At 39.4% G+C, this 13,594-nt stretch overlaps 1 protein-coding gene across 1 annotated transcript in view; it reads right to left on the minus strand.

Moving 5' to 3' along the window:
* Nucleotides 1-940: 940 nt before the first annotated feature.
* TAF4 (TATA-box binding protein associated factor 4) overlaps nt 941-13,594 on the minus strand; it is a 58,170-nt gene continuing 45,516 nt past the window's right edge. The window contains exons 13-16 of the mRNA XM_019548089.1: nt 10,807-10,932; nt 8,382-8,438; nt 8,167-8,286; nt 941-2,487 (exon numbers count right to left, since the gene is read on the minus strand). Of these exons, the coding sequence (XP_019403634.1) occupies nt 2,320-2,487; nt 8,167-8,286; nt 8,382-8,438; nt 10,807-10,932 (471 nt within the window). The 3' untranslated portion in view covers nt 941-2,319. The remainder of the gene's footprint in view (nt 2,488-8,166; nt 8,287-8,381; nt 8,439-10,806; nt 10,933-13,594) is intronic.

Consider the following 13,594-nt stretch of genomic DNA (forward strand, 5'->3'; position numbering starts at 1 on the left):
AAGAATGTGCCTCTTCTGTTTGCTTGGGCCACAGAGAACCAACAGCCGTCTTGGCAGCCAGAGGCAAACAGACACTGTGCTCTTATATTCTTCCCTTAAGAGATGCTCCCCAATTCTGGAGGGATGATTTGGGAGAGGGATGCGTGTGGTACATGAGTAATGCAGCATTTCCAAAACACCATTTCTGCTACACGTGGAATGTACCATATGCCACAAAAGCTGCACGTTTGTGAGGCCTGTCACAGTTCAGATGTGGCCATCCCAAACCCATTGCAATGAAACTCCAGTAAGACACCTCACTACCACGTTGCATGTTTTACGTATTACAAATTTTGGAGATTTTGAAATTTTTGGAAACGTCAGTTTCTTCTCCACTTACCCGTCAAGCGAAAAGTAACAGACTTTTAGAAAACAATCTAAGATGTAGATATAGATATATAACTGAAGCAAGCTTATCAAAACATGCTTTCCTAACAGTGACCCTTCAGATTTTAGCACCAGATTCTGTTTTTCTGTATTTATGCCCATGTTACAAGTCAGCTTTTGCCCTCAGATATGCCCTCACTGAAGTCACTAAATAATAAAGGCATATCTGAGGGCAGAAGCTGACCTGCACCATGAGCATAATTTTTAAAAGAACTTTACTAAGTCAACATACAACTGCTGTACAATCTATTATACAAAACTTCCCTGCTAAAACTATTCTAACCCTTGAACTTTCCGCACACAATTCCGTAGGGGCAAAGAAATATTTCAAGATTCATCGCAAGTGCAGTTATACTCCTTTAAATATTAGGCAAAATAAGCAGGCAATTTAAAAGAAATAAAGTGCATCTTTGGGAGACATCACCCTGTCTTTTTGACTTTTTTTTTAAACTGTGTCAAGAAAAAAAAAATCCATGAGGAAGAAAGATTTAAAGAGTGAAAATACATTAGCAAATACAGATAAATTTGTTTTTAATAAAGGAGTTAATTTTCTTTCAATCCTATATAAAACAATAGCAATTAAAAACTTCATTTTTGAAAGTAAAATATTTACATATGAACAAGTAACTGTGCAAAATTTACATGAAAAAATGGAAAGACAGGATTTCCTAAAAGACAAAATAAAAGGTGTAACAGTTGTCAGGTGTTGATAAAAATACTGATCAGCATTCAGTTTACACGCAAGAGAGTTAAATTCTAACATAAGAGTTCACACAAAGAAAGCCAAAGTATTTACAGTCATAAAAGTACTATCAATAGACAATTTAATACAATAACCTCTGAAAATATAAAGAACCAATTAGTATATTTGTAATAAAAAAATAGGTACAAAGAAGGGACTTTGCTCTGGACATCTTTAAAGTAGGCCCACAGCTTGCATACAGTCTTTTAGCAAAATAATTATAGTTTACATAGCCATTTTTATGTTATGTGCCAAAAATTATGTACAATTACTGACAAAATACACCAACCATTTTTCAACACTTGATTCACACTGAGAAACAGTCTTTTTGATGATTCCTCTCAACTTTGATTTTATTTAATCTAAGCTTTCACTTTAGCTAAAAAACACAGTGCAAGTAAAATATATTTATGCTGAAAAGGTTTTTCTTTTTTTCGTTTTTTTCTTTTTTTAACTTTACAGCTTTACAAACTATAGCAAATAAAATGCATTTTTACAGATGCTGCTAAAACATTCAGAAGTAACCCTCCTTTATGGGATTCCAGGGCCTCTAATAAGCGATAATGTGATTAAAAATTGAGGTTATGTTTAAAATTGTATATCCCTCTAGAATTTGAACATTTGGGGGGAAAAGATAAATATACTTAAAAATCAGTTTGCTTTGCTAACTGACTGGTTGTTTGTTTTTTTTAAAAAAAGCTAAATGAAATGAGGTCATCTGCTGTAGACATATACCTATATAATCAATTTAGTAAAGTAAAACTGAACTAAAATGCACAATTAATGTTGAAACTGCTACAGGGCTGACAAAGGGTAGCTAGTTATTTGCTAAACGATTTCCATCAGTCTTTATATATGGCTTGTTTGGCAAGAAGGCCACTCAATCAAGAGATGAGTTAAAATTTAAATTGTCCTTTTATAATATCCACAGGCCTTGTAAGTGTCCTCACTGTTACAGAAATGTGTTTCTCTTATACTGAAGAGTTTATGTATAAACAGGAATATAAAACTGTTCGTTGTAAAGAGGTTGTTGTTTGTTTGTTTTTTTAAACAATATCCCATTTGCTTGTTACAAAAAGGCGTAATCTGCAAATATATAAAAAAATGTCCTCAGGCGGCTCTCTGTCAAAAATACCTTGATCTTTTCCATTTTACTTAAGGAATGCTTTATATAGCACTAGTGAATGGCTTGTCTCGCGCTCATTTTCTAAACAAAATATGAGGTCCCTGAGGTTCACCCGCGTTATCCTTTGTCGCGTAAACTGCCTGGTTGTTCCAACTCCAGAACTGCCTGGGACTGCTGAGCTTGTACCGGATCCCTAGAGGTGAGAAGAAGCGATAAAGTCAGAATGTTTTAAAGCCCATGGTTAATGCTCTGTGCCAGAATGCTACAAACAATAAAACAGGAGCAGTAAAAAATGGGGGACTGCTTACAGGTAAGCATTAGACCTCATATGCTACTAGATGTCTTTTTTCATTTGCAAACAGAAGCACAACTAAGTGAGCAAACAGAAGTTCCTGGCAGCTCCTCCTGTACAACCTGCAGAATGTAGTCCGCTTTATTAAACATACCACCTGTTGGAAAACAACCCAATGAATGCCCAGAATCAATATCTGGTGGCTGCTGGCACTGAGTACGTGTAGCTTCAGCTGAATGCTTTCAACGTGCCTAAGTGACTTAAGAGCCTCAGTCCCACTTTTAGTAGTCCTAGGTACTTTGGCTGGAGCCTCACCCCTCCCCACCCCCCTTCTACACAAAGTAAAAATACTGGATCATTGTAAAGGATCCCCAGAAGTCTTGTATTTGGCTGACTGAGAATCCAATTAGTGCAGGTACAGTGGAAGCTCATCCTAAAGCTGCCTTCTGAGGATCCCCACACAAGCCTTGCTGGATGGGGTGTGTTAAGGACTAGAAGGGTATGTAGAAGCTAGCCCCACAACATGCAACTCTGCGGCCTGCCGGTCAGCTATGGAGAAGCTGCCACGACCCGGTTACTCCAAGTCCCCAGGAATGTCTGTGTTGGAGCACCAGGGCAACACACAGTTAATAGACTTAGGTTTGCTAGCTCTTGACAAGAAGGATCTCTGATGTGGCATGTCCCCATCCCCTTCAGCCCCTTCCCAAATTAGAAAAGGAAAGGCTGTACCCATCAATCAGGGGAACGAGCCCACTGCAGATCAGGCAGAATTTAAAGCCTGACGGTTCTGAGTCTGTTGGGTTGGCATGAAATGTTTCACCACGTTGTAGAGGAATGCATACAAGGGTGCATTTTTTCCAGGAAACATCCATATTAGAGAACAATCAAAGGCAATGAAGATATTGCTCCTTCAAACTAAACCTAGAAGATGAATTTGAAGCTAAAAGCAAGATAGAAGGTGGAGACTTGCTGGGTTTCAAAATACTGTCACAGAGGAAACCAAGGGATGATTGCAGCAGCTCACTGCTTTACACTCTCACATGAGACTGTAAGACTTTACAGGGCATATGTTCAGGCCTTAGGGATGCTGCTATTCAGAAAAAAAAAGTCAATCTCATGTGCTTAGGGTCTATTATGTACCTCTACAATGGGACCTATACTGACACCAATGCAAAGAGTAAACTAGTATTGGGAGTTTATATACAAGAATTAAGTGAAGCAGAGTGATGTGTTTCTTGCCCTGCCTTATGGATAAGGGAAGTTCCTTCCCCTGGTGAACACTCGTATAGTTACAGCAGAAAGAGTGCTTCCTAGACCTAAGGCAACCAAAGACTGATACAAATTAGTAAGGATTGAAAACAGTAGCAAAAGGGATTCTAAGGTGAGGAAATGGATAAAAAACTAAGAACCCCCTTGGGACAAGGCCTGGGACTGAAAGTCCTCCAGGGAGGATGTAAAGAGGCTTTAAAAAAGGTAAAGCAACAGTTCCAGAGGGTAGAGGACAATTACATACCATAGTGAGACCAAAGAAGCCATGTTTATAAAGCAGTACAGAAAGCCGCAATAAAACGCAATTAAAGAAGTCATTTAAACCTTACACACGCTCACTTTGCTGACAGCACAAATTGAAGTGCAGAAAAAAACATGTCAAGCTGCCATAAAGTGCAGTCAATATTAAAAAATTGTCAACTCAAATTATTACCAGTGTTATGGACACATAAAAGGCAGGAGCCTGTGGGACTGGCTATTGCTTATATCTGACAATCGTTTCCTTGCTTGCAGTTAAAATATGAAGGTATTGGTGCTGAGGCAATGAAGTGCTCTGACCAGCAGATGGCACACACCGACCAAGAACTTTGCCTGTGCTTTAATTTTAAAAAGTCTAATTGTCTGTATGACAGCTACTGCTGCCTTACAATGCATGTTTTTACACAGGACAAGGAAAACAAGTGGACGAATGGGATAAAATGCATTACACTCTAGAAGCCAGCTTTTATCAGGTCTATTTACAGAAAGCAAGTTGATTTTCATTTTAATCGTTTCGGAAAGGTAGCACCATTTTACTGGCATATTGCAAATAGAAAAAGCATTTATAAAAATATTTGAGGTGGCAGTCATCATAACCTATAACACTTCAGTACCAAATTACACAGCATCTCCCATACCCTGTAGTTCTGCTTATTTAAAAGGAAAGTAAAAAAATATCACAACAGAGAGATTCAAGAAACCAGTTGTAAATCCATGTGGATAGGATCCTGAGGAAACAGCCAATTCAATTTTCTAGATAGCAAAAGGAATTTATTCATGTACAGTGTCCATTATTAAGAAGCCAATCGAACCTTGTGTTGGAGATTAGTGTCTCCCAAGCTAGTACTACACACTCTTCAGTGCAGCTCTTCCTAGTTCCATAACATTTTAATCAGGAAATTGGACTGGTACTTCAGCAGCAGGGTAATGACTCGATGTTCTGTGCTACATTTCTGTAATTCGGAGAATTATTTACTAAGAGATTTTCAAAGAGATCTAGGCTCCAAGTAGGATTTTTAAACGGCCTTAGGTAGGTTAGGCACCCAGCTCCCATTGATTCCATGGGAATTTGGTGCCTAGTCTACTCTGGCAATCCTAAGAATCCCACTAGGTGCTTACCTGTATTTGCAATAGCCAGCTTGGGCCCAAAGTGCATTAAAGCAAAATCAAATTCTATGTTTATCAGCCATAAAGCAGAGAGAGTTTCTTAACTACACCGAAACCAGCATCTCTACATGTTTTAAAGGTTCAACAAACACTTACATTAATTTAAAAGGGGTGTTGGCCTAGTCACAAGCCTAGCTCACTTACAGACCTGAGTGATGGGGTTGGGAGCATATAAACTGTTAAACTGGGGAAGTACGGTAGTACACTAGGGTAAGTTTCAGAACATAAGAATAGGGGAGGGGACAGAAAAGAGACTGGGAACATCACTAGAGCCCTGCTCCTACTTCCATATAAATGGACACCTACATGGGACACAAGACAACACCAGGACTTAAGATTGGCATGACTTTGTGCTCATCTCTGCATGCATCTCAGTCACAACTCTAGTACCAAAACATAAGAAAACCAGTATTTGAGAGTTTCATAAAGTTATAGCATAAGGTGCTATCTCTCTCAACAACATCAGGTATTTGTGACTACTGAAGAATTTAAATTCTATCTTGTAACTCAGCCCTATGCATAATGATATTTTCTTTGCATTGCTTAAATACGTACTGTGTAGAATATATTATTCTAAAGGAAAAAATTAAATTGAAGGTGTTTTATCTTTAAAAAGCTACTACTGGAGACTTTTATTGAGCTGCGGCATACAAAGAGTTAAGAGTCTTTTGCTAACTTCTAATTAAACAACCCAGTCAGGTATAAAATATCTAAATAGATTGCAAACTGTTTTACTGAATTTTGAAATGGCACAATTACTACTTAGAGCTGACTTTATATGTAATTAATATTCAGCACTCCTTTAACATCAAACGCTTACATTTACAAATCTGTGTCTAACTAGTGACAAACCTTATTTTCCACACTTCTTGTAATATGCCTTAACTACAAACTGCATACAAATGGTGACAAGTGGAGCTCAATTTAAAAATATCAAGTGACACAGCAGCAGAAGCACAGCTGTGAATCTATCCCATCAAAAGCAGCTGGCTCTTAATCAGACAAAGGATCAGATTTTTGGGGAACCTGTAGTTAATTGGTTAAATGGTAAGTGATTAATCAGCAATAACTAAATTAGTCAGATTTAGTCAAAGTACAAAATGGGAATTCCTAGTAAATGTCAAATATATTCCATACATGAAATATAACTTTCAGGTTTATCTTAAGTGAATATATTTATGTAGGCGAATATTACAATTGCAGGTATGTGTGTAGAAGCAGGCAACACTAAAACTGCTACTGCAACTTCTGTTCCTATATCCTGACATCACAAGCTTTCACTGCATGATGGAATTCTCAAATAGTGCATCATTTAAAAGTGTAATTTAAATTTTAAAATTTAATCTTGAAATTTTTACTATTACTTTTACAAATGTTGTTCTAGTCATTGACTAATTTGTTAAATGGGATTTTTATACATATTTTTTCCCTACTGCAGGTGTTTTAATAACCCTCAGCACTGATATCTCAAAGGTGCTAGGAATGCTCGCCTGCTACCTTTTATTTGCATACTTTATATACAACAAAATATCATTCACTAGCATTATTGCTGCAAAGCTACTTTTTGTAACATACAATACTACAGGTCACATACTTGTTTCAAGAGCAGAAAAAGAAACAAGTAAGAGGAAGGGGAAAAAAGCAAATTACTGTAGCAATAGAAGTATAAAAATCTATGCAAGAAGCGATATACTGTATCTCGAACAGTAGTGCTATTAGTTCTGCACATGCTCTCCCCCTACTGGCTTTCTCTCTGCACAGTTTGAAGGCTCAGCTGTAGTATTTAACTCTATGGAAGGCAAAATCCCAAGTGTTCGTTCTTTTTAGCATTGCAGATGCACTATTCAACTTCCAACAGATCTTGCACACAGGAAACATTTTGACTCAGTTTATTAACAGGTCTCCAGATGCAGATCATGTACACCTCAGGCTTCAACAGAATTTAAAAGTAATCTGTATACTCAATTTTCAAGCATTAAAGTCAAACATTAAACCTTCTCCAGAAACATTTCTAAATCCCTTTCTGGCACTAGATACAAATTACAAGTTTAAAATTAAAAGAAATTGGCTGGATCTTCCTTAATGTCTGACAAGATTAGGCTGCTTGCAAACACAGACCAAAAAAGGCACTTTAAACTCAGCACATGCCCAGAAGAGGCAGCACATCAGCTGCACCCAGCTTTCCCAGGGTCTGTAGAGATTGGCTGCTGTAGTAGGGCTTTTTTGACACTTTTATCTAATAACTGATTGAATCAGCTTTAGTTAAAAGTGGCAAGAAGCCCTGCTGAAGCACCCAATCTCTACAGACACTACAGAGCCAGGTCAAAGTAAGAGGCTGCTGCTTCTGATAAAGCATGTTTTTGGGGAGGGGTGGTTTAATCATGTCTGTCAGTGCCCTTAGAGCCAATCAAAAACTGGAGAAAGTTGGGATAAGCAAGGTAAGATACCACAAGGTTTTTATAGCAAGTCTGTCAATATTTCAGCAATGATTTCAAACAGTGGACCAGTGGCACTACTACTCACCTCTCTGAAATGTTAGAAATAGCTCACAACTTGGCTGGTAACTTATAGAGATAATGCAGTTTCCTACATAGATGAAACAAGGTAACTGCATCATTTCCTCCGGTCCCCTTCCTGTACCTGGACAGCATGGGTCCTACTGAAAACCTGACCCCCAAGGATTGTATTGCTGCTTGAAGATACCCCTCATCAAATCCCCAACAGGAGATTCCAATCTGTACCAGAATGCCATGAAAACTATGGGTCTCATAGAACACAGACACAGATTCACACACACTTTTAACACAGAGACCAGAAAGACTTTGTTGCAGATGCTTGTGTAGCAAAACTGTAGGATCTTTGCATACAACGGTTATTATACTGTACCTCTGTCCCCGACCCAGATCCTGGTGAATCAACTTTCCTTTTCTTCCTAGGACCAATTGCAGCTAATGCAGTTAAGTTGGCATCCCTCTGTCTCATTTGTGCTAGCTCTTGTTGTTGCATCTGTGTTGTCCAAAACAGATACAACATGTTATTTTTTCCTCCTAATTTTCTGAGGGTATTAAATTGTTAAAGTACACAGACACCTGAACACATACCTCCTTGGCCTTCTGTTTCAACCTAAGTTGTTCCGGATCTTCTTGTCTAGACCGAGACTATATGTGGGTAAAGAGTTTGGGAAAGCAAAAAAAAGAGAGAGAGAGAAATTAATTAAATTGAAAAATGAAGTTGAAGACACAGAAGTCTGTGCTAAGTCAAGAAGTATGTTCAAGACAAATTCCTGCCAGATTCTACAGTCAATAACACACCAGGGAATGATGAAGCTAGCATTATATCTGGACAGCATTAACTCTACAATCTGAATGACCAAGTACCTATTTACACCTAGGTTGAACAGAGGCAGTGCTTGACGTGGGTCCACAGTGAGACTTGAACTCAGATGTCTGGAGCTGTAACAAGAGGTCTTGGCCAAACGGCCATCCTGCACTCTCCTGCAATTATTGTTACATTAGTTGCAGGAGGAGAGGAGAATGCTTATTACTCAGGAAAATCAAATGAGAGATTATAGGTTTTTGTGGGTGACGTCTTATATTGGACCAACTGCACGGCTGGGATAGTTAAACAAGCTTTCAAATGTATTGAATTCTTCATCAGGTCTGAGGAAGGAAGCAAGCAGAGCTCTTAAGAACAACGGGTAGAGCTGTGAAGTTTGAGGGGCAAGAAATTCCCAGGGGTAGCAGACAAACAATTAGCAGAAGCAAAAGAAGCTTCCCCCTGGCTTAAGTCCTGGACCATCATGGCTACAGAGTCACTCTAATACTACCATGAAAGTCAAGCACATTTTAGAAGCTTAAAATACCTTCAAGTTCCTATCTTTAGGAATCCAAGACCGGAATGTCAGCTTCTAAATAACCATTATAGATCATCATATGCATGGTCTCCTAGTGCTATGCTTTCTAAAGCACTTGCTACCACAGATCCAGTTGCAGAGTATGCTGCACTGTAGCAATACTGTTTTTCATTTGAGAGCTCCCTAAAAAACTCATTGTTGCACTTAAACAATAACCCCCCACAAACCCATAATCTTATTCTTTCCTTTCATTCTTCAGATTCAATATCCCACTAGTAGGAGGGCACCCTCTATTTTCCAGTCCAGTAAAGCAGATTGGTTGCTTCCATCAAATTTACATTTCATAGTAAAATCCCTAATACATTCTTGACATGGGGGAAAGACCTTTTTAAAAAAAAATCCCTCTTTTGATGGACACAAATGGTAAATATTCCAAATGGCTAAATATTCACACCTTTAGCTACATGTATGTAGACCCAAATCACACAACTGGATGTGGACGTATCTGAAATTCCAAATGTATTGTATTAAACAAGTCAGATTGCCACTTATACCTGAACGTTTGGAATTGGAGGTTAGTGAAAAATTACCACTTTAAGTATATAACTACCTACTAATTATAGACATGGGTACCACAAGTACACATACATATCAAGTAATTGCTTGTACAAATTGCCAGTTAAATGATCCATCAGTCTGCATAAGCAACTTGTATAGGCAACTCCACAGTAACTGCATGTACGTTTTGCAACTTAAAGTAATGGAAAAAAAATCGGGAACTAGACACAAAACCTTTCCTTCTACCTGCTCCCTAGAAGAGTAGTTTTCAGCTTTTTTTCATGTGTAGATCGCTAAAAACTTTCAAATGGAGGCATGGTCCCCTTTGGAAATTTCAAATGGAGGTGCAGATCCCACTGAATTGTAAGTGTGAGTATTCACATACTTTTGATTGATCATAGTCATCTTTTGCAGACCCCCTAGACCAGGGGTGGGCAATTATTTTGGGCGGAGGGCCGCTTACTGAGTTTTGGCAAGCCATCGAGAGCCACATGACAGGCAGCCAGAGGCAGATAAATATTTTTTCTAAAATATAGATGCCACCAATTCTAAAATATAGAAAATATACTTTTTTCTAAAATATGTTTTTTCTATCCGTGGGCCGGACAGAAAGGCCTGGCGGGCCGCATCTCGTCCACGGGCCGCATTTTGCCCACCCCTGCCTTAGACAGTCTGCAGACCTGTAGGGGGTCCACAGACCACAAGTTGAAAACCACTGCCCAAGAATATGCATTTGCCAATCCAAAAATTGTCTTGCATGCAAATTTATGCTCTTCATTCCTCCTTTTCTCAAAGCAGGCATAGACAGGTGTCTGCAGTGCAGAACCAATGAGCTATGCCATACTGCAAAAGCCCATCTGTCCATCTCTCAGAGAGAAACATATTTAAATTTAAGATTTCCTATAATTAGGGTGAGTGAAGTGGGGGCAGAGATGAACCCACATTTCATGATTTACATGGGAAAGCTTTAGCTAAAGTCTCATCAGGCTCCATATCTGAGCCTAGAAAGAGAGCCCTCCCTTTTGCTGCTTGTCCTGTAGAATAAAAGGCACCCTTATCCTTTTGACGACAAATGTGGCACTTTGCAAATCGAAGTGTAAAATCCAAGCACTTGCCTTTGCTGCGCGCATTAAAATTTCCCTTTCTTGTTCATCTTTTCTCTGTTTTTCTATTTGATCAAGTTGTTCAAAGAACTTGAGCTGAGCCCGAACATCACTTGCTTGCTCATATCTTTCATCATCCTGAAAAGGTGGTAAAAATGCTTTCAATTACACATTGTAAAAACAAAGCTGTTAGCTTGTCTTGTACACTTGAATAAGATCATGTACACTTAAAGCGCAAATGTTCACTTAGCCCTTTTCAAACCAGGAGTATATATCTTTAAATCAGTCAGACTAAAACCTATTTTAAAAAACAAGCTTTTTGTCCTGTTCTGTGAACTCATCGGGATTTGACTTTTAACTAATATTATCATATAACTTTGGCCTTTCAAACACATTTCACAGATGTCTTTTTCAACAGCTGGGTTCTGCAAAGCACAGTGATCTATCACATTCATAAAGAAACTTATCTGGAATTCACACTTATGCCACAGCAATGAGTCTAGTGGAGCAACCATTCCTCTCTAGCCTCAACTCCATGAGGGCCTGGACACACATGTTTGCATACATCAACAGGAAGAAGTGGACATACAATGTCAAGCCCTACACCAAGATAATTTACTGAACTCTGGTATAGATTTGTCAAAAAACCACGATAACAGACACCTGTAAACGATGCTGGTGTGTGTATTGTGCATCAGCATATATCCCAGGGTAAACTCTGTTCCATTCAAACAGGTTGTTTCAGCAGAATTGTACTGTAATCACCTACTGCAGTAGCTATTCTGTGACAATAACTAGTCATCAGATAGATCTGGATCTTGGTGCATTTAATATCAGCATACACAGCCAATGCAAATTACACTAGCATCAATCCAGTGCGTCAGTGACGAGAAAGGGAAGAGGTTTATTCTACTAGCAGGTGATAACCACCTGCTTGAGAAGGGGAAGGGAATGGAAGAAGTTGGTGCTGAACTGCTTACTCAGCATTTAAGCACACTTTCCTTCTCAGAAAGCTTTTACATAATGGTTGGCAGTGGAGCAGCAGAAATACCCCATTGCTGTAAGGCTAAATGGGTAGGAATAGGGTAGTTGAGTGGCTTGAGGGTGGACCTGCCATCCTCAGTGCCACAGGATGCTGCTCTGTCATGCCATGCTACAAGATAGTTTTATCTGCTGTGAATATGGCCAAATTGGCTAATACCTCCTCTAGACTGGACCAGCAAAAGGTTTTAACACTGTCCCACACCAAAAAATTGTGGGAATCCTAGTGGTTTGAATTACAGAGTTAAAGAAAACTCAGGGAACATGACAAATTAACCAGTACATTTTCAATGTACAGCTAGCATCCCCTGGGGAGTAGAGGCTGCCGTAGGCCACGTTCTACAGTTTGCTTGAGCATGGGACCCAGGACACTGCCAGCATGGACACCATCAGCAGGGAGGGCAGGAATCATCTGATCCTTGATTCCTTCCAGTATGGGGAGTGACGATGTCCAACAGCAAGGCTGAATCCAATCCTCAGGGCTAGGCTAAGGGAAATCGCCTTCTCCTTCCTTTTGGTCGTATGGTTTAAAGCCACTTAATCCCACACTAGATCCGATTAATAACCTATCAGATGGCAAGAAGGGGCAGTTTTTTTCCTCAGTTCATTTTAAATGCTTTTAAGGCTGAAAGCTGAAGCTTTACATTCATCCTCATGCTCGTCTGTATCTTCATACTACTGTCTTCACTAACCTTAAATTCACAACGTATCTTTAAATATAAAATGAACATCAGAACATGTACACTTCAGCTAATTTAGACTCTTCAAGGGGAAACTCAAATCCAAAAGATTTAATAGTAAATCTTTTTCTGAACGTTAAATAGTGCACAGCACACCTGAATTTAAAGAAAAAAACAACAACAACTTCTGCAATGTTTAACATTTCAAAATACATACTTCTGACATACACACATGGTCCTTGTAGATGGCATATAGATATAGGTAACACTTCTATAGCAAATTTCGGTCTCAACACACAAAGATTTACATCTTGTCCATCCAAATGATCCACATCGTATGACCAAAAGAAAACCTCGAACCTCTTAGGTAGTGTACTTAAAAAGACAATCATCTAATCAAGTTATTCTATAATATCATGCAGCAGCCTTCTACCTGACTGTCATTCAACTCCATTCTCTCCCACTCAAGTATTACAGGTTGCACCACAGCACGCCTTGGGGCTGCCAGCAACACTAGCTTCCTTCAAAAGACATATATAAACAAATGAGTTTGTGTTCTCAAAATATTATCATCCAGAGTCTTTCTCCATCCCCACACTTCTTTAACCAATTCTTCACCTCCATTTTCTTGTGCAGGAACCGGGACTTCCTCACCGTGATGCAAGACAGACTCGAGGGGAGCACCTCCAGACCTCAGGGTGGGGAGGACCGGGTTAGAGAGCTTCTGGAGGGGCTGGACGTGTTCAAATCAGCAGGTCCAGATGCTCTCTACCCCAGGGTGTTGAGGGAGCTAGCAGGGGTTATTGCAGGGCCTTTGGCATGGCTTTACAAGCGCTCGTGGTGCTCGGGCCAGGTGCCAGATGATTGGAAGACAGCCAACGTGGTCCCCATGTTTAAAAAAGGGAGGAGGGAGGACCCAGGCAACTATAGGCCTGTCAGTCTTACCTCAATCCTAGGGAAACTCTTTGAGAAGATCATCATGGAGCACATCTGCAATGGGCCAGCCTCAGAGACAATGCTCAAAGGCAACCAGCACGGTTTCATTAGGGGCAGGTCATGTCAGACCAACCTGATTGCCT

Source organism: Crocodylus porosus, unplaced genomic scaffold, assembly GCF_001723895.1.
Source record: "Crocodylus porosus isolate Cpor-Errol unplaced genomic scaffold, CroPor_comp1, whole genome shotgun sequence".
Classification (NCBI taxonomy): Eukaryota; Metazoa; Chordata; order Crocodylia; family Crocodylidae; genus Crocodylus; species Crocodylus porosus.